A 25013-nucleotide genomic window follows, 5' to 3' on the forward strand; every position below is an offset into this window, starting at 1 on the left:
AGATATAAATTGTACGGTAAAAAAGGTACTCCCTGTACCAAAATAAGTTCTTTCAATTATGATTCTAACGGTATAGTCTTTGTGCAATATAATACATATTCGTTGATCATTTGATGATCTAGAAAAATGTGCAGGCCTTCTAAACCCGAACAGAAGTAGTAGATGCTACATGTAATGGTTAGCTCACTACTCGTTGGCTAGTGTTCAGGACACCTTGCTACTGGTGGAGTTCACACCAGTTAAAGTCATTTGTTTGGTTAGAGGAAATGAGAGTTTTAAAAGAGAGGGGTAGGTGGAAAATTCAGAGAGAATTATTTGCTAAAGATGATCCCAACCGTTAATCATAACTTATGCTATTCCCTCAAGTTAAATCCCTATGAACTCACACCAACCGTTTATCATAACTTACGCTTTCTTTCTAGGTTATTTTTTCATGAACGGGGTTAGTTTTTTTGTTTAAAAAAAATGAATTGAATTTTCCATGCTTAATCTCTTCTAAACTTCCATTCTCTTTCCCTATATTGCCAGACATGATTTTATTGACACTTTTGAATCTTTGGTACTCTCTCCGATCCAAATTAATTGTAGATACATGTACATCTAGACTGTAGATACATGTACATCTAGACGCTTTTCAATGTGCAAATTACTACGTAGATACAACTGCAATAATTAATTTGGACTGGGGGAGTATGATTTATCACCACTAGCTGGCCAGCTACCTGAAATTTGGCCATTACTGACTTACTGTATTTCATTATGCTAGCAATACATAATTGTCAAATACGATTATTTTCTTTCGCAGACTTTTACCTTCTTTTTCCATATCATATCATGTGGTAGTTCAAAAATTTACGAGCTCACAGCTGCCGTTTGCAAATGGTATTCCAAACACCACATGAAAAAGGACGTGCTGGGAGAGACCTGACCATATTCCAAACACTCATCCTGTAACTCCCATTCGAGCTAATTCTGCTGATCAAGTGATGATTCTACAAAGTTTCCAACAGAAAAAATTCCGCACAATACATACTCGAGAACATACTCATGAAAGAATATGAAAAGTATGCTTACGGGTGAAAGGACTAGTGAGTACAGACAAGGCTTCCGCTAAAAAAGAAGTACAGACAAGGCTCCTATATATGGATCCAGAGATCCATCCCTACGACGTGTATTCGAAAGGTTGAGGCGGCTGGGGCTCATCGTCGACTGCCATGGCAGATGAACCTGACCCCTGTTGGCCTGTGGCAGCTGCAGTGTTGCCGGTGCTTGCGGCCACAGTTGCGGGGGCATCGGTGAGCACGAGTTCCTCTGCCTCAGTAGGCTGAGTATCACGGAGGAGGATGAATCCAGAAGGGGCAGGTTTCACAGGGACATATCGGCTGCCCTCGATGAACTTAATGAACTTCTCTTGTGCAGGGACAACACGAGCTGGATTTGCCAGAATCTGGAAAGTCGGTTCTGGTTCTGGAGCCTTCTTCTCTGTGGTAGCATCAACCTGGGAACAAAGATTGAGACGTGTAAACAAAAAGAGGACAAGCAAATGGATCTGTTTCGAATAAACATTGTATGTTCTCCTTAGCTGATTGCAAGAACAGCAACTTCAACTATACATGAATCACAAGTTCACTACGGAACAGAACAAGGTTCATTATTAGTCATGCGCCAGTTTGAGATTGGGGTGCCATGCTGAACTGTGCTGTTGGTTAGTTAGGGTAAGCTTTACAAATTCCAGTACGATTTAGCTGTTTACGTATTAAAAGATGCTTTCAACTAATTATGATATCCAAAAGGAGATGGGTGTTTTTGAAATGCTGCGACGAGGCCATAAGCAGCATAGATGGCCATAATGCAGTACTATCATAACAAGCTGTTTGGTTATGCTTTATGAGCCGATCTCACCAAAGTTTGGTACTAACATTCTTAGGTGTGAACGCATTGGTGGGAAAGAGTGAAACCAAGCAGATATAGTGAAGTTTCTTACCTGCATTGCATCAGCGTCTTTCTCCTGAGTTTTAGATGCCTTGCCAGAAGTTGAACCAGAAGTATCTTCCGTTGTCTTCTCCTGGTTAACTTTACTTTCTGAGTCCATTGCCTTCTCCTGGTTAGCTTTGCTTTCCGCATCCTTCTTCGCCCTAGATTTAGCCTTGGCATAAGTTGACAAAATGGCTGTAGGCAGCTTGACTGCTGAAGTTGTAGTCTGCTGAGTTGTTGGTTTTGGATACTCGAAGAGGGATGGTTTAGCATGTGATAGGAACTCAAACTTTGGCACTTTCAAATCAGAGTTGAGACCAACGATGGCTGTTGGCGAGAAGGCCAGGCTGATAAAATATAGGAGAGGATACCAGTACCAGAACTGGCTGAAAACGGCGAGGCCGATAACAGCAGTGAGCTTGTCATGCTTGTTCCTAGAGAGAAGTTTGATTGTCACATTCCTACCACCAGCATCTAGAATACCAGAAGCAAGTATAGCACCCATTTTGCTCATGGTGTCCTCATGCTTGTCAAGAATGATCTTTTCCAACTGACGCCTGAACGCTCCAACACGAGAATCAAATGATTCATTAGTCTGGATCATGACCATTGCCATAGCAATTAGAGCTCCCTGGCGTACAAAGTCAACAACGTCTGATGTAAGAGGCTCCAGCAAGGAGATAGCATCACTTAATCCAGTTCCTGCACAGGATATCCCAACAGCTAAAGCTGCACCGTAACGAACATGCGGGTTGTATGATTCAGAGAGCAGGGACACAATTCTCGGAGTCTGCATGATCAGAACAAAAGATGTAAGGTGTGGATCAAAGCTATTGATGCTTCTTTATTTTAGAAACTTTCCTATAAGATGGCAAAGAGGTGCCGCTTAATGAACGACATATGTATGCCATTAGAAGGCATCTATGTATACATGAAGAGATCTGAAGTCTACGGACCTGCTCTGGTTCATTGTATAGAACAAATCCAAGAGACATAACTGCAGTCCTACGAACATCATCACTGACATCCGAAACAGCAAAATGCAGCAACTGATGAATGGCTTTGTTATTTGCAGTTCCCCTGTAGGCTAGCGCCAAAGCATACATACCACCATAACGTAGTATGGGATCTTGATCTCTAGTCATTTGCTCGATCAAGGTGTCAGCTTCCTCTTCCCTGCCATACACTGTCAAGGCAATGCCAAGTGACAGCCCCCTACATAAAGAGTGAGAGATGTCAAAACAAAGAACTGAATGCATCTTCAGAAATACCTCGAGCAATTAAGCAGCACTGACCTGATAATCTTTTCATGTTGTGTATCATGTGCATAAGTAAGCATCTCACTAGCCTTCTCGCTGGCTGTCCCAACCATAAGCAAGCCCATGCCAATACCAGCTGCTTCACCAGCCACAGCACTGTCTGTGTAAAGGACATTCTTTATGTCCTCGTATACTTCTTCATCTGCTGTCCCCAGAGAAGCAAGCCCAAGTCCCAAACAGGCACCGTGCTGGATGACCTGTATAATATGGTTTCAAGCAAGAACAATATTACTCAAAGTGAATAGCATTGCACAAAAAGGACAAGAAACAAAAAATTACCTCAGCACTGGTGTTGCGAAGGCTTTCGCGAAGGAATTGTTTGATTCCTTCACCATGGTTGGCATGAATCAAACCTAACGCGTATAGGGCACCACCTTCCGAGTATGGACTGCCACCACCAACTGCGCCACTTTGAGGTAGGTACGGGGCCATTAAAGCCCGACCTTGTTGAAGGTGACCTCTATGGATGACACCTAATCCAGCAGTTGCACTGAATTTAGCCCAATTAGTTGCCCTGCTTAACCATTCCTGCAATGTTATACCAAAATGAGACAGGAAAAAGAACATTGCAAGATGACAATACAGCCAATAGAAAGATAACATTACCAGATTCTCTCTTAGGAAGGTGTCTACAGTTGTTCCTGCATGCATGATTGCATTAGAACAAATAGTTGCACTGTGGCAAACACTGTTCCTCATTTCCACAGCTTGCTTGATTGTTTTCAGAATTAGAAGATCAGACCTGTTAAAACACCATCAAGTTAATGCCAGACATAAAACTTATGAGAGGCAGAGTTCCAAATTTAGGAAATAATAGCCAGTCTACCTGTTGTGGCTATACAAAAATTGTAGTGTAAGCTGAATAGACTTCTCCCCTGACAGTATTGCTTTAATTTTTGCAAGACGATCAGCATGCTCTACCTCCTTTGGATCCACTGTGTGAGCATTTCCACTTGCCGTAGTTGTGTCATCCCCCATCTGAACATCACCAGCTGCTTCTGTGCTAGTTGTACCATCGTTACCAGTCTGATTGTCCGATAAAACGGATGCATTGTCAGGGTTAGACTGCCCAGGAGTCTGGGAGTCCAGGCGATTCCTCACATTCAGAAGGAAGGCCTGATTTTCATTCTCCACGAGATCAAAAGCAATTTGGTATGCGAGGAGAGCATCATCCTGGATAACAACCACAAGATCTCAAGTAAGCTACATGCACTTCCATGTAAGCAATGTGGAGAGCAGAGCAAAGAACAAACACATACCTTGCTTCCAGAAAGCAGAGTGTCCAATATGTTCGCAACAGTTTCAGGCTCGCCCAGAAACATAAGACACTGGCAAATGCTCAGATAATCTGGATGTGGCAAAGTCTGGTATATTTTAACAAGACGGCGAAGAACCTGAGGATAAAGTGAATTCTTTGGTCAAATAGTAGAAGAAAAATCAAATTTTACACAATACTTGCTTTCTATTTAAAAACAGACTTCTAATAATAACTTTAATGTGAAGTGCGTACATAACATGCCCTACCTCACAGCGATATTCACGGTGACTAACATATTGATGAGAAAGGTTGATGCAATACGAAAGAGCCCCGTGAATATTGTCACACTGAACAATTGCTTCCTCCAGCTTATCCAGTCTCCTGCATTCAACAGCCATACCCATGGCCTGTTGGTATTTCCCATCAAGTATACACCTACAACAAAGAGCAACCCTTAAGAATACTCCATCCAATAAATGGGAGCATACGAGCAAATGGTGGGATATTAGTATACTTTTCCAGCATCCTCTCCACTATGGTCTCTAATCTGGGATCCACGGTTTCTTCTCCTTCTGTAGCTTTAGACGCTCTAATCTTGAAACTCGCATACTCATCTAATGCTTTGGCTGAAAGAAAAGAACCACCAAGTCAACATAATGAGGAAAATAAATTCATGTGAAATAACATCGAGAGTGACTCAGAACTTCAGGCAACTCCTCACCTAAAAGTGCATGAGCATAATCTGAATCCTCAGAAACATCAAATAGAGGTCCAGCACCAAGTGCATAGGACAGAGAATCATTTAACTCCCCCAAGTAGTAAAACACCTATACATGATATACAACATCTATCAATACAAGCAATACAAAAAACAACGTTTCCAGAAAAGATATAAAATAATGTGAGGTACTACCTTAGATACAACTAGGGCTGCCAGCTGTCTCTGATCAAACTCTTCATCTTCGTACAAGCTCTCACTACAGGGGAAATGAGACGAAGGAAACAAATTATTGACTTGTGTCATTGGAAATACGAACTTTAATAGCACGCACCCTGAAAATTCCCTCTCATCATAGAATAATCAATCATATTCTCTATGACAAGCTAAAGCATTTGTTTTAATATATGGCCCTATAAAGTATATAGCTCTGCAAACCAAACGAAGTCAAAAGTAAAGCTTCTCCGTTCCATAAACATAACTAGACGAGGGTCAATTACATGCTAAAAGCAAAGTTAAAATGACTCATTATTCTAGTCTGAATGGAGCGCCATACTGAACTTATAAGAGACAAGAAATCTATAATCTGGACCGAAGTAACACATTCTCCGTGCAAGCTCTTCCTGAGCGCTGACCAACTGAATGAAACAAAGTCCTAACAACTATAGAACCGACAGATCAAAGCTTTCGGAATTTTCACCCCTCCTGAGTTCACACTTCACTCCTACCCCTGACCCCTCTGCATTTATGAGTCTATCCTCTCACTCAAACTCGCAATATACCCAAGCATGGACATGGAAGTGTAAGAGGTTCAATTGTTTATGTCGGCTACCAATTCAGGCAAATTACCAGCTGAAGATTGTGAAATTTCACTACAAACCCTGCGGATTCATCATTAAGAGCACCAAGACTGCGCACTGAAACCCTGGAATTCCCAGGTTAACAGATCAGAACCAAACCAGAACCCAATGTTCTCCCACACAAACACCGGATCGAACCTAACGTGATCAACAAAACGAATCGCGCCACAGCAATATCATCTTAAGACAATCCCAAGTCCTCATCAATCACAGAGGCAGATCGTGACACTAAATTCCCCAGCCAAGCAAAATCACCGGAACGAATCGCGCCGACACAACGCAACAACTGAACTGCAACAACGACAGCGGCGGCAACTAAGTGGCGCAAAGGGGAGCGAGGGGGTACGGTACAGGGGGGGCTCACATGGTGGGGATGCTGGTGGAGATCTCCGGGTAGAAGAGGTGGACGAGGGAGTTGAGGCTGGCGAGCGCGTGCAGCTTCAGCTCCTCCGCCGGCTCCTGGAGCATGGCGAGGATCCCGCTCGCCGAGCTCACTGTCGCAACCGCCGCCATGGCCACCTCAGCCGAGTGTCTGTCGTCGCCGCCGCCGCGGAGTGGTGGGGAGTGCGAGGGTTTGGCACTTTGGCTTGGTTCGGGTTGGGTCTGTCGCTAGTTTGCTTCGAGACGACGACGATGCGAAACAGAACGAGAAATATGGTGCGGCACAAGGAGCGGTTCGCAAATATTAGGACGGTGCGAGGTGCCAAGTGTAAACATCATTGGGCTCGACCGCTCGAGCTCGGATAAGCAGCTGTTTACTCGAGAAAGAAAGAAAATAGTTTCCATCGGTTAGTTCGAATTAACAGACTCAGCTTAAATTTTGGTGAATATAGAAGGGTGACATGGCAAGTTCTTTAAACGAGGGTATCTGGACCTCAGAAACTTGTCCAAAGCTGAAAAAAATAAATACTTTCTCCGTTTTATAATTCTTGTCTCAAATTTGATGGCATCCATTATGGTTTTGATGCAGAGGACATGTTGGAATTGGCAATCATGTGAATGTCAGGGACATTTTTGTGCCTAGGGTGTCGTTCCAGTTGATGATGAAGACAATTTGGTCGTCACGAAGATGGACGTGCCTCAAACAACGGTCACTAGTCCTTGGTCATCCATGTCCATGTCAAGTCGCTTCAACTAAGTGAACTCACACATCTCCTAATTGACCGACAGGACCAGTTAATCCTAGTTGGACGAATCCATAGATTGCAACACTAACTCCTTCGTTTATGTGATCGTCCCACCCATGTCTTGTTTATCATACCCGACGCGAACTAGTGTGGCAAGACCATGCACACCATGGATGCGACATGCCTCGGCAAGGTTTGCACATCCCCCTATTCTAACGTTGGCATGTCCCCACACCGTCAACTTGCACACATGGTTGTGGTAAGCATTGAGGGGGGAAGGGGCAGTTGAGCGAGATAACACTAGGCACATTTATTTCTTTATAAGAAGTCGTAGGATTCAATAATTATTGAGTACGTTGAGCGAGAAATTTTAAGCACCATGGTTAAGATAGATTTTAGTTAAAAAAAATGCTCGATCATAATAAATTTTGAGTTGGATCTAAAAGACCGAAAAGCAGAGATAGCTGACCTCGTTGTGTGGTAAACTGAGAAAGCGTCTAGCACTGCTGTGATTTGGGTTCTCCCATGCCCCAAGCCACCACAACCTAACAAAAGTGTTAATAATATTCTCTTTTTCAAAAATTCTAATAGATTAACATGACATATATTATGACCGTGCATGCAAATCCAATTCACACATGATAAATAAAAAATATAGAATCCCAACAACGGATATTGCCAAATTAAAATTCCTGTGAATATTATTTTCCCTAGTACTCATGTTTAACTTTTTTTTTTTTGCTTTTCAACATGAAAAATGCATTTAGAGTTGAAATTTTACATCACGATGTAGATGTTAATCGTGTCAATTTATTTATTTTCGTGAAGATTTTCACAACTTCGTTTGCTAGCCTACCGAGACTCCGGAAGACGGTAGCACTAGCAGCACGTCGAAATAGAATCAGGCTTTGCCTACCCAACCCCATCCCGCCCGTCGTGTCGAATTGGGGATCTCGCGTTCACGGCAAAGCCACTAACCCAACTCGATCGAAACCTAGGGTTTCGCCGAAGCGGCCGCTCGCCGTCGCCCGCTCGCCGCCGCCGCCGCCATGTACAACGGCATCGGGCTGCAGACCGCGCGTGGGTCCGGCACGAATGGGTACGTCCAGACCAACAAGTTCTTCATCAGGCCCCGGACCGGCGGCCCCCCCAAGGCGCCGCTCCCGACCTACGGCGACGCCCCCGCCGGGGGCCTCGGCGGGATGCGGAAGCCGAACAAGGAGATCCTGGAGCACGACCGGAGGCGGCAGGTGGAGCTGCGGCTGGTCGTGCTGAGGGAGACGCTCGAGGAGCAGGGCTACACGGAGGGCGAGATCGAGGAGCGCGTCGAGGAGGCGCGCAAGGAAGCGGAGATGGAGGCGGCTGCTGCTGTGGTTGCCGCGGAGGCGGGAGGCCGTGGCAGCGGCGCGGGGCGACCACCGCACCAGGCCGAGGGGTATGGATCTAAGGATTGATCTTACTTTTTTTTTGTGTATTCTGTAACTGTATTATTTTTTTATGTGGAATTGCTGCAGAGGAGGCCCCTGACAGATATTTATCAGTACATTCATTTAGGGTTTTGAATTTGATTTTTTCATTTAGTGTTCGAGGTTATTCACATTGAAATAGAATTGGTTCTTAAAACCTTGTTTAGTATGATAACTTCTGATTGTCCTTACTTGATTGTGATGTATAATTTGGTTCCTACTCCTGCCTTTTCACGTGTTACGTTGTTTTACAGTTCATATTTCAGTTTTCAGTTGGTAGATTGTCATACGTTTCTGATAACACGGTTAAATCTTAACAGGTTTACGGGCACACAGAGCCACCATGTTGCTGCACGAAAGGAGAAGCAGCTTGAGACGCTGAGGGCTGCTCTTGGGCTGGATGTTGAGGTTGGACAGAAGAAGAATGGTGATGTGGACAGTGACCCAGAGTCTGGGGAGCTTGTTCCTGGGAAGGATTTTGAAGAGTTGGATATCGATGTTCAGAAAGTCAGTAAGGCTTTAAAGGATGGCAAAAAACATGCAAAAAAGGGAAAGAAGGAAAAAGGTAATGATAAAAAGAGTCACAGCAGAAGTTCTAGGAAGAGCAAACATGATTATGATTCAGACGATGATTCTGAGACTGACTACGATGAGGAAAAGGGAAAGAAATACACGAAGAGATCCTTTTTAGATAGAAATGTTGATTTTGTGCCTGATCATAAGAAGGAAAATCATGGAAAGAGCACTCGTCATGCTTCCGAGGCTGAATCAGGTAGTGATCATGGCAAGAAAACAAAACACGCGAAAAGCAACCATGAGGAGGGAAAGAAGGCACCTGGGAAGAGTTCCCGCCACGACTCTAAAGGTGAGAAGCCCAGAAGTAGCAAGCACAAGGATGATTCACACAGTGACTCGGAGAGTGATGGCTCGTACAGTGATTCAGGGAGCGACTATAGTAAGAATAAGAAAAGGCAAAAATCCTTAAAGGGTTCCCTCCATGAATCTAAAGTTAAGCATGGAAGTAAGGCTGTCAGGAAGGACAAGTATTCAGATGAATCAGAGAGTGACTCGGACAGTGGCCATGATGATAGATCAAAACATGCAAAGAAAAAGCCCCTGTTTAGTCGTGAGGAGGGAAAGAAGGCAGTCAAGGCACCCGTTAAGAGCTCTCGTCACGACTCTAAAGGTGAGAAGTCCAGAAGTAGCAAGCACAAGGATGATTCATACAGTGGTACTGAGAGTGATGGCTCGTACAGTGATTCAGGGAGCGACTATAATCAGAAAAGGGGAAAACCCTCAAAGAGTAACCTCCGTGAATCGAAAGATGATAAGTACGGAAGTAGGGCTGTTAGGAAGGATAAGTATTTGGATGAATCAGATAGTGACTTGGACAGTGGCCATGGTGATAGATCGAAACATGCAAAGAAAAAAACCCTGATTAATGTTGTCAGGAAGGACCAGTCCCCTGATAAGACGAAGGTTGACTCAAGGAATGATGACCATAAAAAGAAAAAGCCCATGAAGACAAATCAACATGATATTGAAGATGAAAGGCCACACAGTAAGGTCCTTCGGAAGGACAAGTATGGTGAAGAACCAGAGCCTGAGACTTACGTCAAGGAAAAGAGGAATCCTGGAAACTCTTCTCACCACAATTCTAAAGATGATAAGCAAGCACCAAGGAGTAAAGGGAAGGAAGCTGGCTTGGCTAAGAACGTTGATAAGCGTAAGAGACATGATTCTGATTCTGATTCAGATGGATTGAAAAGACACCTGGACTCAACGGTAAAAAAGATTGTGGAAGAAAAAAGAAGGGTGACTAGCTCAAGTGAGAGTTCATTTTACAGCAGCAGCAGCAGCAGCAGCAGTGAATCAGATGCGAGTGCTGACAGCCGTGAGAATAGGAAATCTGACAGAGGATTGAAGAATAGTAATAATGACCTGAACTATGGTAAAAGGGCTTCTTACAAGAATGAGTCAGAGGAAAGGAAAAGGAGTCAAGATGGGAGAAGAAAGGATCTGGAGAAACAAAGGCAGGTTGATGAAGAAAAAATGGAGCAGGAGAAGCAAAAACAGAGGGGGGAAGAGAGGAAGGAGCTTGAGAAGCTAAAACAGAGGGAGGAAGAGAGGAAGGAGCTGGAGAAGCTAAAACAGAGGGAGGAAGAGAGGAAGGAGCTGGAGAAGCAAAAGCAGAGGGAAGAAGAGAGACTGAAAGAGAGAGAACACGAGAGAAGGAAAGGTGGGCATGACGGGGAGAGGGACTACAAAAGAAAAGTGGGAGAAGATAGGTATGACCCAAATTCAAATGAACTCAGTGATGATGAAAACAGGGACCGGAGGAAGCATGAAGAGTATGGTCGACACAGAACTAGAGATTCAGATGGCCATGATTCAAAGAGGTCTAGATATGACGACTCTTATCGCCACTCAAGGAGAGATTATGAACAACGCTATTCTAGAGATGAGTATAGAGACAGGAGACACCGCTGAACGCAGAGCTATCTGAAATTGTAAGTCCCCCAGTTCATACCACTGTTTTTATTTTAGTTTTAATTTGCATCAATGTTAAGAAGTGCTCCCTCGGTATTTCTAGTTGTACATATAGCTTTTGCAAGTTTTCTCAAAATACTAGTACATTTAGACTTCTAAAGCCTAGTTAATCATTATGCTCATACTTTTCCTCGGCAAACTGTTTTAATGCTACCATCCTATTGACTGAGGGGAGGTGAAAACTTAGTAGAGATTGAAGATTGAATGAGTGGTGCAATTAATTGCTGGAAATATGAAAAGGAAGACCAAGTAGCAGTTTGTCCCTCTAGCTTAGTTTGTCTTTAAGAGGCTGCATGTACAAGTAAAAAGAAATGGAGGGGTAAATAAACATGCGATTTTGTATATTTCAGAAGTGTGCCACCTTTCATTTTTAACTCTTTGCCTCTATATCAGAAAAATGTTTACTAAAAATACCACTCAGTTAACTCCACCATAAACTCTGACAACTACCCATGTTTAAAAGCTCCCAACTGTGTCTGCCATTCTCTTTCTTTACCCCCCGACTGAGACTGCAACTGGCTCTCTTTTTTCCTGCCCAGCTGAGACACTAAACTAAGCATTTAAACATGTAACCAGATCTTTGAATTTCCATTGTGCAGTATGAACTTCTCATACCATTGAATCTAACAATATGGACTTAGAAAATCTGGCAACACCGCAACATGAACACTCTCATTTTGCAGCAAACAACTGACAACAAATCTTACATAGATAAATTGGTGCTTACCGAACAGAGGCGGGAGAGTAGCTGGCGGGCTGCTGCCACTCTGCTCCAGCTATGATCCCTATCCAAATTTCACAAATCGTAGAAAGAAATTGGTTCTTACTGAACAGCGGGGGAGAGTCGCTGGCAGGCTGCTGCTGCTCTGCTCCAGCTCTGGGCATTTGGGAGAGGAGCCTGGCTGTTCTGGACAGAGGAGCCCTGTTAATTTTGGCATGGGCAGGGTTTTTTATAATGTCATTTTCGGGTGCTGTAATGAAAAGAGAGGTGTAACATTAAGTTAACGGAGCGGTATTTTCTATTTTGAGCAACTTTGCAATCTTTGGATTGTATAGAGGTGAAGAGAATTTCATAAGTGGTGATCTTTTGTACAGAAACAGTTTTTCCGTGATATATACCATAACCTATCAGATCCTTCACTTGTTTGAATTCATTTGGATGGTGCATTTATAGCAGTATTTGCAATCTTTGTGTTATTTTTCTTTAATCTGACTATCCTTTGCTGTTCCATTGCAGGCATTTTGGTCCTGTCAAGCAAAGGGTAGTGCTGGTGCATCTTCTTGAGCAAGGATAGTTATTTTGGGCTCACATTCAGGTTTCAATGGCTTAGCCCAAAGTTTCGGTTGTCGTGGTTAATTCTAGTCATCTAGCAAAGAGCTTTTGCTGCAGTAGTGAAGTTTTGTTTGCTCATGTTTGTATGAACTTTCTTCGTTCTCTGTTGTCAGTCCAGCACGCAATGTGATGGTTATATTGTACCAATGGGTGATGTATTAAACTATGCTTACTATTGCTGGAAATCAACATTACTAAAACTTTGTCGAGGCTTTAGCTTGCCTTGATTCTCATCTGAAAAGGTCGTTTCAATTACTTCAAGCTGGTTGTGGAGATTTCTTTTTATCGTGACACCACTTTGTCCGTTGTGATGAATTATCGTTTTTGTTTTTGCAACTCCTGGTGGCTTCTTTCCTACAGGAATTCCTTGTGTGCTGTTTTGCGCTTGTACACAACTGTTCTTAACAAGGCCGTTCAGCAGATACTGTATTTTGCTCTGTCGGACGTCAGTGACGATGTTCGTAAGTCGTAACGTAGGACTGCTGATGTATACAACGGACCTGAGCAGGTTTGTAGACTTTAAATGCCTTTTGTTTAATTTGTGAAGTTCATCACTTCATCCGATACGTCCCTTCTGGATTTATCCCCCTCCATCCTCCGAGATGCTGGCAATCTCGAGTACAAGCACGGGCAAGTTGCAACACTGCCTGTACTCACTAGTCCTTTCACCCTGCTATGTTACTTGTTCTCTTTTTTTTTTTGGAGTATTTACTGTGCGGAAATTTGTTGTTTTGTTGGAAACTTCAAGAATCAATCGCTTGATCAGCAGAGAATTAACTCGAATGGCAGTTAGAGGATGAGTGCTTGGAGTTGGGATATCGGATGGGCGAATAAGCAAGTGAAGTTCAGAAAAGCAGCAAGGTGCCCAACGACACTAGTAGGAGGCCAACAAAATTCCCCTTATAAAATCAATATCATCATCACCGTCATAATCAATATCGTGCTGGAGAATGTTCAATAATATGCTATTACAGCTCCCAGCGTACAAAAATGGGGCCGTCGTATAACCGCCGCATCAATTCAAATCAGCCTCGTTGTCGTTAAGTCTACAACCTTTTGTCTCAAAAGGGAAGAACATAACAGCCACCCCGGAGAGGAAGACTACGAGCTCGAATAGGAGGATCGCAGTAGTCTGTTGGCAGTTGTGCACCAGCGCAACAGCGACCAGAGGACACAGAATGCCCCCAATCCTGCCTACCGAGCTGGCAATGCCGATGCCTGTCGTTCTGACAGAGGTCGGGTAAATCTGAAAAGAAAAAATGAAGCAAGAAGAACATACTGTTATTCTGTTAACATGTACCCCTAACAGGATTCTGCTTCAACTTCAAGATTTGCTGCCACAAGGAGGGAGGGGTATGAAAATGCAATGTGCCCTGACAATAAAGCAAGCAACGATGCAGAACTGAACTAACCTCAGGAGCATATATGTATACAATTGTGAAGCTCGCAGATATGCAGAGCCGGGCGCCAAATAGTGAGATTCTTGTTAGTATGTCTGTCTGGGAAAATATAAGTGGAAATAAAAAGACACAGCTAGTGAAGAGCATCGATGCCATTGAAAGCTTTCGACCAAATCTATCCACGACCATGGCGGACAAAAATGATCCTGGAATCTCTGAAAGAAAACATGGCAGCATTGGTCATAAAACATGGGATCGTATGCACCGGAAGATGATTAACACACAGATGTTATTAAGAGTAGGAACAAACCTGCAAAGCTAGAGATAAAAACGTTTTTGTATAGGCTAGAATTGTTCGAGTGCACGGATTCAACCTCCTGTTTTGCACATATCCTATTTCCATTACTTAACTCTGATGTCAGTAGAACAATCCCATAATATGAAAATGCATTTCCGAAGAAAGCCATCCACAGGAGCAGAGTTGCTCTCATCAATTTCGGTGATAGCAGCTTAGAAACCGACTTGAAACCTCCAAAATTGGAGCCTTCGTCGTCTTTGATATCGTCCTTTTCTTTATCATCAGTCAGAAGTGTTGCAGACTCAGAAACTTCGTCTAACTCAATGTTTTTTTCAGAAACAAGCCTACCAGCAGGTAGTTGCACATTGTTTAACCTTGCCATTTTCTCCAATACCTCTACAGCCTCTGTTATTCTGCCTTTCGTGCATAGGAACCTTGGTGACTCTGGTGTGGCAGCATAAAACAGAAGCAGGAGGAAAGATGGAGCAGAGGATAATGCTAGCAACAACCTCCAGCCAAACTTTGGCATAACTGCCTGCCATTTCCATGGTGAAAAATAATAAATAAAAACAACATGGTGAAATAATTCAAGTTAACACATGTACAATTTCTCTCTGAGAATATTCTAAGAGCTTCCCACAAAGATGATACTTAAATTTTAGTAGATGTTTGCATCCAAGCCATCAAGTAGAAATAAAGATGATGCAGCTAGACCTTTGTGAGTACAGATTCACATAATGTTTCAAGGGATTGACAAAGAATAATCAAATGTGATGTTTATCATGTATGCTGTTATACGTTGGCGCCTGAAGTCCAAACAACATTTCCAGTTTCGAATATAAAGGGAGAAATTTTTGTAATACCCATGCAAGTGAAGCCTCTAAGATGGTCCCAACAGTCCAAAATGCTGAAAATATCACCATCCAAGTTCCTCTAGTTGGGGCAGGAACAAATTCCAAGAACCAAGAGCCAAGAACAGGTCCTCCTCCCAAGCCAACACCAACTACAAATCTTAGAGCCATTAACGACAAATAGTTCGGAGCGAATGAACTCAGGAATCCAGCTCCACTCGTCATAATGGCAGTAAAGAAGAATCCCTTCCTATAAAGTCGCAATGCAACAGAATGTAAGAGCTTGTATGGAGTAAACAATACCAATACAAAATAAGGTAAGGCTTGCATTAAATCTAAATAGGGTGGCACACCCTACTTTCCACATCTGTAATTGCTCAAGGATCTAGAGTGGAAACAGTACCCTCGGGAGCCATTACTTTGTGAAACAGTAACAAAAAGTTTGAGGAGAGTTAATTTGGAAATTGTCTTTGGATCTAAATAGGGGCAGACCCTACTTTCCACATCTGTAATTGTTAAGGTCTTAAGGATCTAGAGTGGAAAGAGTACCTTTAGGAATCATTATTTTGTGATAAACAAATTTTGAAGACAGTTTGGAAGTTGATTTTAATGGTAACATATAAATGTCCAATTTGGCTATCAAAGCTGGAGTTTTGCTAGTTCCAAACAAGTTACTGTTGGCAAACAGCTACAACTAGGAATAAGTACAAGCTGCGTGATGGAAATCATGTAGGGTTGTAACTTTATGTTAGAAATCGTCAAGAGAGGAAACAGTCATGTAGTTTGTGCAATAAAATCAAACGGAAAGAAGTAAAGAATGGACCTGCCTCCTTCCATAATTATCTGAGACTACACCCCAAGAGTAAGCTCCTATAAGCATTCCAACAAAAACAACACTTGTAATCATGCTTTCCTGATGAGCAGTAAGCTTCCATTCTAACTGTACCGACGGACCAACAAATGATAGCAGCATCATCTCCATTGCTTCTGCAATTAAGCCGATCCCAGCATAGGAAAGAATCAATATCTGGAACCTCCCAAACCCTGAAGACAGAAGTGCGTCATCCACAGTATATGTCGCTGATTGCTCATCCTCCATCTGCAAAGTAAATATCATACGTATTATTCATATAGCAGTCAGCGGGGTAGATCTACCTGTATCAAATTGGAGTCTCGAATTGTTTTTTGGTTTTATTCTGCAGGTTCACATAAGCATTTCACTTTTGCTTCCCTTGATCTATATGTAAAATCTAACAAGAATCAAACACAAAAGTGCCACGGATGTCCATGATAAATCATAAAAAAGAGAGATGATAACTTCTCTTGTCTCATCTGAAAATAAGTTAGTTAAACCAACACAGATGTACTAATCACAGCTGATACAGAGCATGAATGAAGCATCAATACCGTGAACATATTAGATAGATCCAAAACAATGCAAGCTCATTTGCTATCACCGTACCTTGATTTTTGCCTCAGTTACGAATTGGAGGAGATTAAGGAGATGAAACGGGGGCCTAAAGGCCGGAAATGGGAGGAGAAACGGCCGGGAGCGAGAGAATCGAAGGAGAGATCAACCTGGTGGCGGCGCTTGCCCGAGGAGGAAGACGAGCGACGGAGCGAGGGGGGCTAGGGCGCTCGGCAGCGGGATGGGTACTGGCAGCGCTCGCGCGAGGAGGAAGACGACCAGGGGGGTGCTCGGCAGCGAGGGATCCGGATCCGGTAACTTGAAGAAGAGAAGTCAGAAGGAGACTTTCTCTTGCTTCAGCGAACGGACATTGTCCCTTTAAAATAGGAAGAAAAAAAAACGAAATAGGTGCGCGAGCGGCGGCGTGTGCGATCGCAGTCGGGACAGAGGCGCGGACGGCGGAGCGGGCGAGTCGACAGATGCGACGAAGGCATGGACGTGGGTGAATCCAGCGAGGCGTGGGCAGTGGGCACAAACGAGCCGTCGCCGGCGAGTGGAGCTCCGTCATCGACCCAAACGACGACGCGGCGGCGGCATCTGCGTTAGCAAACGGCCCGTACTCAGTGGTCGTCGGTAACGACGTACAGCCGGCGGCGCTAGCAGAGCAGCGTGGGAATTCTGTGCAGCACCAGCGCCCGGTAGTTTGCTTGATTGATGTGTTGGGCAAGACAAGGAACAGAGGCACAGAGCTTTGAGTTCCACAACTTCCAAGTTCCAATCGAAGGTCCAATGAAGGCCCTACGCCTGGTCACTGGGACCAGTTCCTTTTGTTTTCAAGTACCGGCAGAGCTGCCCTCCACAGATTTCATGGAAAAACCGGATACTAAATTTAGCTAGACTTTTAAAGTAATTAAAGTCTAATCAAATTTAGATGTCGGTTGGAGGACGGAACCGAAAAGACTTTTAAAGTAATTAAAGTATAATCAAATTTAGATGTGGGCTGGAGGACGGAACCGAAAAGACTTTTAAAATAATTAAAGTCTAATCAAATTTAGATGTCGGGTTTTTCAGAAAGCTGGAGGAGGGAGCCGAAAAGACTTTTAAAGTAATTAAAATCTAATCAAATTTAGATGTCGGCTTTTTGAGCTCTGCCGCTGCCGTTGGCGGTTGTCTGCGCGGTCCATGGCGTTGATTCTGTGGTGGCCTGAGATTTCATTTTTTCTCTTTTTTAAGGGAAAATGTCCGTTCGCTGATCAATTTTCTCGGTCTGTGTCCTGCTTGCCTGCCCCCCGCTTCGATGATTCGTGAGACACAGTTTTGTCGTTAGAGATCTAGCTAGAAAAGAAATGGAGACTCATATCACACGTGAGGCTAAAGAAAAGACGAACAGGAGAAAGAGAACTCGGCGACAGGAGAGAGAATGATAGAGAGCAAACGGGAGTGTGTTTCTTGGATCTGTACCGTTCCAAAAACTACGTGATCCGGGCGGAGGGAGATTCGGGCAGCGGAGGCGGACGAGGGATCCGAATCCTAGTCTTGAGCGCTGTTTATGAAATGGATTCCTGGTTTTTATCTGGCAAATTCGTCTCCAGATGTCTTGGGATGGCGAGTCTGCACGTGTCCTAGGGATGGAAAGGAGATGCAAAATGGAGCCCGCGGCTTGACTGGGAAGTTGTAAATGTGGACGGTCAACTCTTAGAAACGGTGGGCACATGCGTTCTGCTGCATATGGGCCTCACGGTATGAATTTCAGATATTTAGTGTAGTGATGTGTTTTTTTAGGAAAAATATTGCTCTTGTTGTGATAATATGATGAACATGTGTATGAGATTACTGCCATGCTTAGAGCTACTAGTATTAATTATTGGAGATTTTCAGGTGATCTTAATCGAAAGTCTATATGTGACGATGATATTGCTTTTGGTTCATAATGTAAGGGCATCTCTGAGGACAATTGCCAAATGCTAGTCATTTGTTCGTTTTTGTCTGGATACAAAAAAAATCATCCAACGAAACTTGCCAAACACTAGCCGTCGGTCCGTTTATCCGCGAACAAGCCAAATGCTAGCCAAATTTGGCTGGCAAGGCGGACAATGTCTGCAGACTACACCACATCAACATCTTCGGTAAGAAAAAGGTATAAAAATTGGCAGAGTAAGATCTACCTTTCTCCATGCGCCAAATTCTCGCGCGCTCCCCTCCACATTCCACTCCCGCGCGTCCCCTCTACCCACCGCCCCTCTGCGCCGGCACGTCGCAGTCGTCCCGCCGTTGCCCCTTCGCACCGCCCACGACGAGACTGCAGCGGGCGCAATGGTGCGCTGCCACTTGAAACAAGCCGCGGCCTCCGCAGGGGTGTTGATATCCCCCCTGTCCTAGAAGAGCCGCCATCTCCCCCTCATGCCGCAATTGTTGTCTCGCCCAGTCCCGGCCGTGCGAAAGGCCTTGCCGAGGCGGCAACAATGGAAGGCGGCTCGCCAGTCACCGTGTACAACTGGCATTTGATCTCGTGATGATGCCCTGCTTGATTTGTGCTTATTTTGGTACCATATCATAGTTCGTGCTTATATTGATACTATGTCATTTAAGATATTTGGACTATGTCACTCCAATAAATTTGCACTCTAATATTTATCTCTGAATTGATCTTGTTGAATACTCGCTCCGTCCAACTATATGAGACACGCACATGTCCCAAGATCGTCAATTTAACTACAAAAATATATATTATATTACGTAAAAAATATCATTAAAATTTGATCTAACTATGGATCTAATGATATACTTTTTATGAAATATAATTTAAATTTTGCTAGTTAAATTTGTGATATTGGGACTCGTGCGTCCCTCATATAGTGGGACAGAGTGAGTACATAGTTGTTTGATAACAGAATTGGCTGAGAAATTGAGTTCGAACAATTTAGAAAGTGGACATTAGCATGTGTGCATCGAGGGATGTGTAAATATACACTCGCCAAATTATCAGGACACTAGTCAAATGGACCGATGACACGTGAATTTTTCTACTGTAGTGTCCCTTGGAGATGCCCTTATCCCAATTTATTTGGCCTCATTTTGCGAAGCTCGTTGACTCATCACCTGAGGCTTGTGCCCGGACTTCCCGCCGCCTCTTGCCAGACTCCGGCGACCTCATGCGACGGTTCGTGAGATCTGAAACAGCGCGTGCCGTGGAAACGAAAACATCGGATCATCTTTTGGTTAAATGGGCGGCCCAGGCGTGCTCTCCTCAGCTTGGGCCCTAGCAAACCAAGACGTACTCCCGCGTGGGCTCTGGGCGGCTGGGCCTAATTCTTAGATTCTGATCACCTTGGGCCATAACGATCGATCGGGAGGGAGCCAGGGAGTCGTTCGGGCAATGATCGATAGGCACCGTGATTTTTTCCTCTTCCTCTGTTCGCATTTTTCTCTCTCTCGAAGTCAAATCCCCAATCTAAAATCTCTAAACTGCAGGCCTAATAAGCACGTGCACACCGTTGCTATGTCTTGGTGTCTCCATTACAATGTGTTGATATATGCAATGAAGAATATATGACTTACCAATCCATTTATTTCTAAACTGCATGCAAGCCTAATTTTTTGAGGAAACACGGTACAAACGCAATCACTCACATACACACTCACTCCTATGAACGCACCCACGCACACCGTACACTTATGAGCATCTCCGAGAGACTGAGCCACCGGCCGATCATCTTGAGATTGACGAAGTCACCACAGGCGCCTCGCAACGCCATGTAAAGCCTGGAATCAATCCAGGAAATGCGAGCACCCATGTCAAGTCTGAGACTTGAATCTGGATGGGCTGATTCCACCATAAATAACCAACCACATGAGTTAGGCTAAGTTCGCTCATTATTCTTAGCAACGACAAATCGGTTGTTCCGCTTGAACGAGAACGAGGCCTTGGCTTCTGAGGCATGTCAGTATTAACTCTCCAAGTGTTAGCTTATTGTTTCATCAACTGCTCAGTATGATTTCTTTTAAATACTATTTCCTCCGTTTCATAATTCTTGTCGAAATATTACATGTATTTAGACATTTTTTAAGAATAGATACATCCAATTTAATTTGGTCAAATTTGAGACCAGAATTATGAAAAGGAGGAAGTGCAATGCATGCGGATAACAGCTTGTGAAAACTCAGCATACAATGACTAAAATCAAAGGGTCTACCTTTTTCTTTTTTTAAGTACACTTATGAATGCTAAGGGCCCTCCATGGTCTGGAAATAATGGACCGTGAGTAGATTTCAGTCCAGAAAATTGAGATGGTTTGGTGCTTATATGAAAACAATCAGTTATCGACTAATACGTGCCTGCTCCCTCCATCCCATATTAAAAATGATTTTTTATTACATGTATCTAGACTTTTTTAGATCTATATACATTCATATTTGGGCAAATTTGAGTCACTTAGTATGGGACGGAGGGAGTACGTGTCTAAAGAAAAGAAGGCAGCACATGCCGCTAAGGTAAGTGTTGACTCGAGCAGAGCTAACACATCCCATGTGATTACACAAGTCTCATATAATTAAGGACATTCCCTACGTACTTGAACTACCTAGCTAGCTCCCAAGCGGATTCACAAAATTAGAACTTACGTTACGTGGCATCTCATATATAATGCACGCATGCTTGACAAAGTTTGAACTTAATTACTTTCTGGTGAGAGATTAAAACAAAATCACGTAGATCAGCTAGGCATCATTCCTTCCCACCCATTCTCTGCTTAGCTAGATAGCCTAGATTAGGTAACGATAGAACAATGGACCCATGCCTAGTTTGCATGCATGCATGGTCAAGCCTGAACTTACTAGCACGTACGGATCATCGGAAAAGTGACTAGTTATATGATGGACTGTTTGATGTAATACTACCGGTATCAACTTCGATCAAGTTTGAACGTACGTATACATTAAATTTTATTTTTTTTACAAACTTAAAATTTTTTTGTTGGACAGAAGAAGCAGTAGATATGTTCCTGGTCGTTGTAACCAACCAGAATATGTCAAGATTTAAGCCCGACACCACACCTAGAGGCCTAATTATAAACTGCATCACCGAGTGAGGTGTAAGAAGATGAAGTTTCAGTGGTAAGCAAATGTGGCTTCGAGTGTTTAGGTTGAGATTAATTAGTTGAAACATCTACTCGCAGTGGGTCACAAGTTCACAAGCAGTACGCATGGGCAGTACGTGTGCTGTCTGGATGGAAGAGCCCAGTGTGGTCATTACTTTCGTCTAAAAAGAACCCAGTGCGTGTACTGACTTATTTAGAATTTATTAGTGGGTAGGAAAAAGAAATAAGAGAGAGAACTGATTTTTGATTTTTTCATGAAGAGTCAGACTCTTAAGATAAAAATCGACTAAGTACAACATCTCATGACTCTATGTGGCGTTAGAGTCGATGCCGACTCTACTGTCGCCAATGCCTAACAATCGAGAAACCATTGTCATGTTATATATTAAAAAACCTTTGTAATTGTAGGTATATATGGTGCCGTATTGAAGATGGATTGATATGTGCAGAGGACAGAGGGGAATTAATTAAGGGAAAGTTTGGTGACCCAGACACATTTGGTAACCAACATCAATTCCCACTTGAAGCTTTCCTCTTTCTGAACATACTACTACTAGTCTCCACGGCACAACATGAACACACGGTCCGGGTGGTTTAGAACACACGATGCGCATTTTTCCGGTTCTATGACAGAATTGAATTTGTTTTCTGTGAAATTTTCCTGCGAGCACATACGAAAATCATGTGTTCGGTGAAATGACCCCAAAATATGATCTCCACGAGTTATAGCTATATAATTAGCATTTCCAGAGAAATTATATACCAGCTTAATTATACGTGATGTATATAGCACGCTAGCTAGCTAAGTACCCATGCATTCCCCCTGCACAGGTCTGAAAAACCTGCCCATTATATAGATTCCTCAGTACAAATATTATAAAACCTGAAGCTGGTTCCATAATTTATTCCATCAATCACGTACCAGATCACATACATTATTATTACGCTAATTAAGTGTTGACATATAGCTTGTGACGTGTGTCATGTGAACATACTACATACGAGACAGTACAGGTCAGCGGTAGAGCGGAGCAGGCAGCGTACGTTTTTTAAACCCATCGATAATCGAGCTCAGAGACATTGTGTTTTCTCTTTTGCGCAGGGCAAAGGACGGTGGATGAACGTGCTGGTACGTAGGAGCAGTACGTATAATATATGCAAACTGTTTTTCCCCGTGGAAATTAAGCACTACACCGCACAGCAGATTATTAGTATTCTGGGAGGAGATACATACAGAGAGTCGTCTATACGTTTGAAAAATGCAAGGCTTGCACGATCATTTTTAAGATCGATCTTATCTTCAACCAACAACTTAACTAACGATCGATTTGAAGTCACTTGCGGACGCCATCGGTATTTTTTTTTTGTTGGAAAGAAAACTTCATTAACTGTTGAAAGTAGGACAATCCTTTGTTACAGCTTTCAGAATCTCATCCGGACACTTTCGGATCCAAAATCCCGTCCGACTGTTAACTCTAGCAAAATTTGTCGGGGGTGACTAACGTTATTTTGACTTCTTCTAATCTTGCACATCGTGATCGGCTGTTCATCCAGCAGTCTCTGGATCTCACGAACACGCATTGCATGCATGGGACGATCTGTCGTGAGACTTAGCACAGATCATCGCTAGGGCCTCCGTACAGTCGAATTCAAGGACAATAACCTTGTCAGTCCACCCAACCACCGCTCGCAGACCGTCTTCACAGGCCACCAGCTTAGCTTCGAGAGCATCCACGCAGCTCCTGAGGTTTCTGCAGGCAGAGAAAACGATCCCCACATCGTGATCGCGAAGCACCACGCCAACCCCAGCAACACCATCAAACAGAGAAAAAGATCCATCCACGTTCAGCTTGATAGAGTGAGCATCCGGTGGTTCCCATCCAAGGGTCATGGCAGCTTTTTTTCCGGCCTTGCGGTTGATGCGCCTTGCAGTTGGTATCATACGCACACACCTGTTTTCCTTTCGCAACATCGACAGCAGGATGCTGCTTAACCAGCAGCAGAGAGTCCCAAGTAGTTAAAAAGGAACTGTTTAGAGGCCTCCACCGGAACCGGATTCTTGTCATGTGTAATGTCATTATGGACGTGCCAGATGCGCCAAAGCAGCATGAGCAGCATTGCAGTCTTAATCTTGTCCCGTTGAGCAACAAGATGGAGAATTCACCCACGCCCATCCGCACCCAGGACAGCGAACCAAGGCATGAAAAGAGTCTTCGTCCTAGACACCACAGACCTGGCAAGTGCGGACCTTCTTCGTCTTCCGTTTAAAGTAGGACGCCATCGGTATTTGACTCACGCTATTCACGGTTGCGCCCGTACGCACGACGAAGGTTGGGCGTGGCAAGATAGACGCACACTGAATGAAGCTGCTGCTCAGCTGACAACAAATCCACGAATCCTCGGTGATTGTGTGTTCGTCGCCAGCACGTCGCCCTAGCTTCGTATCGGCTCTGACCAACTTAATTTGAGGGTTAAATTAAGAATGGTTTGTGGGCGTAGCCCTTTTTCCGGCCGGTGTCCAGTCCTACCGAAGCTTACACAGCTTGCGTGTCATGTAAGTAGTACTACTCACGATTAGATATTAAATTAGTGTGTGCTGGGTGTGTTACTTGTATAAACCCTTCCAGTTTCAACCACAGAGATTATCTCACCATTAGAAACCTACTCCAGCCTTCACTAGCTAGCTAGCTAACTACCTATTCCGGCGCTTGGCTAATATAATTAACTTTTTTTTTGTCCACATACGCTATAGCATTGGTCGATTTTTTGCCTCCTGAGAAGAAGCATGCATGCAGTACCTTTTGACCTGCGTAGAGATTAACTAGCTCGAAAAGGAACCGTTAAAAAACAAAAAGAAAAAATATTATTTTTGTCCCTCAACTTGTCAGAAAGTTCGCTTTTCGTCCCTCAAAAAAATTTCGTACTTTTTTCGTCTCTTAATTTTCAAAACCGAACACTTTTAGTCCTTCGGTCCATCCAAAATGGTTTTTCCTAGCCACGTGTCTTGTTTTCGTATAGTTTTTTCACTTATTTTTTTCAATCAAGATATGGATGATGCAGATGGAGGAGAAGTACAACCAGTGCCTGGACGAGATCCAGAGCATGACAACGACAAATTTCAACAGCTTCGGCGGTCACAAGATTAAGTGCAGACCGGACACGTGGCTAGACAAACCGCTTCGGATAGCCTTAAGGACTAAAAGTGTCCAGTTTTGAAAGTTGAGGGATGAAAAAAATACGAATTGTTTTTGAGGAAAGAGAAATGAACTTTCCGACAAGTTGAGGGACGAAAAAAATACTTTTTTCAAAAATAAACTGAGTCCATGATTGTTGATGAAGTTGCATACAAAGTTCA

The 25013-nt window shown here is 43.5% G+C and overlaps 3 protein-coding genes across 5 annotated transcripts; 1 reads left to right on the plus strand and 2 right to left on the minus strand.

The window, feature by feature from the left end:
• Positions 1 to 931: 931 nt before the first annotated feature.
• Positions 932 to 6761, minus strand: LOC100828654 (26S proteasome non-ATPase regulatory subunit 1 homolog A). Its single transcript, XM_003580461.4, has 13 exons — positions 6494 to 6761; positions 5465 to 5528; positions 5273 to 5378; positions 5066 to 5177; positions 4818 to 4986; positions 4553 to 4687; positions 4120 to 4466; positions 3900 to 4035; positions 3573 to 3821; positions 3270 to 3490; positions 2931 to 3189; positions 1985 to 2764; positions 932 to 1498 (listed from the first exon to the last, which is right to left on the minus strand). The coding sequence occupies exons 1-13, from the start codon at positions 6640 to 6642 to the stop codon at positions 1163 to 1165; spliced, it is 3063 nt and encodes a 1020-aa protein (XP_003580509.1). The 5' UTR covers positions 6643 to 6761; the 3' UTR covers positions 932 to 1162.
• A 1386-nt stretch (positions 6762 to 8147) lies between these two features.
• On the plus strand, positions 8148 to 12866 carry LOC100822512 (protein starmaker). Its single transcript, XM_003581583.4, has 3 exons — positions 8148 to 8691; positions 9043 to 11232; positions 12510 to 12866. Exons 1-2 carry the CDS (start codon positions 8306 to 8308, stop codon positions 11210 to 11212), a joined length of 2556 nt encoding a protein of 851 aa, XP_003581631.1. The 5' UTR covers positions 8148 to 8305; the 3' UTR covers positions 11213 to 11232; positions 12510 to 12866.
• Positions 12867 to 13483: 617 nt separating this feature from the next.
• On the minus strand, positions 13484 to 17307 carry LOC100828956 (organic cation/carnitine transporter 7). 3 transcript variants are annotated; one of them, XM_014895452.2, is made up of 6 exons: positions 16733 to 17307; positions 15982 to 16253; positions 15167 to 15404; positions 14316 to 14838; positions 14018 to 14220; positions 13484 to 13851 (listed from the first exon to the last, which is right to left on the minus strand). In XM_014895452.2, exons 2-6 carry the CDS (start codon positions 16251 to 16253, stop codon positions 13621 to 13623), a joined length of 1467 nt encoding a protein of 488 aa, XP_014750938.1. In that variant the 5' UTR covers positions 16733 to 17307; the 3' UTR covers positions 13484 to 13620. The 3 variants fall into 3 exon arrangements, with proteins under 3 accessions (XP_014750938.1, XP_010240388.1, XP_010240389.1); XM_010242086.3 differs by having other exon boundaries at positions 16617 to 17307; XM_010242087.3 differs by lacking the exon at positions 16733 to 17307 and having other exon boundaries at positions 15978 to 16125.
• Between the last annotated feature and the right edge of the window lie 7706 nt (positions 17308 to 25013).

This window comes from Brachypodium distachyon, chromosome 5, assembly GCF_000005505.3.
Source record: "Brachypodium distachyon strain Bd21 chromosome 5, Brachypodium_distachyon_v3.0, whole genome shotgun sequence".
Classification (NCBI taxonomy): domain Eukaryota; kingdom Viridiplantae; phylum Streptophyta; class Magnoliopsida; order Poales; family Poaceae; genus Brachypodium; species Brachypodium distachyon.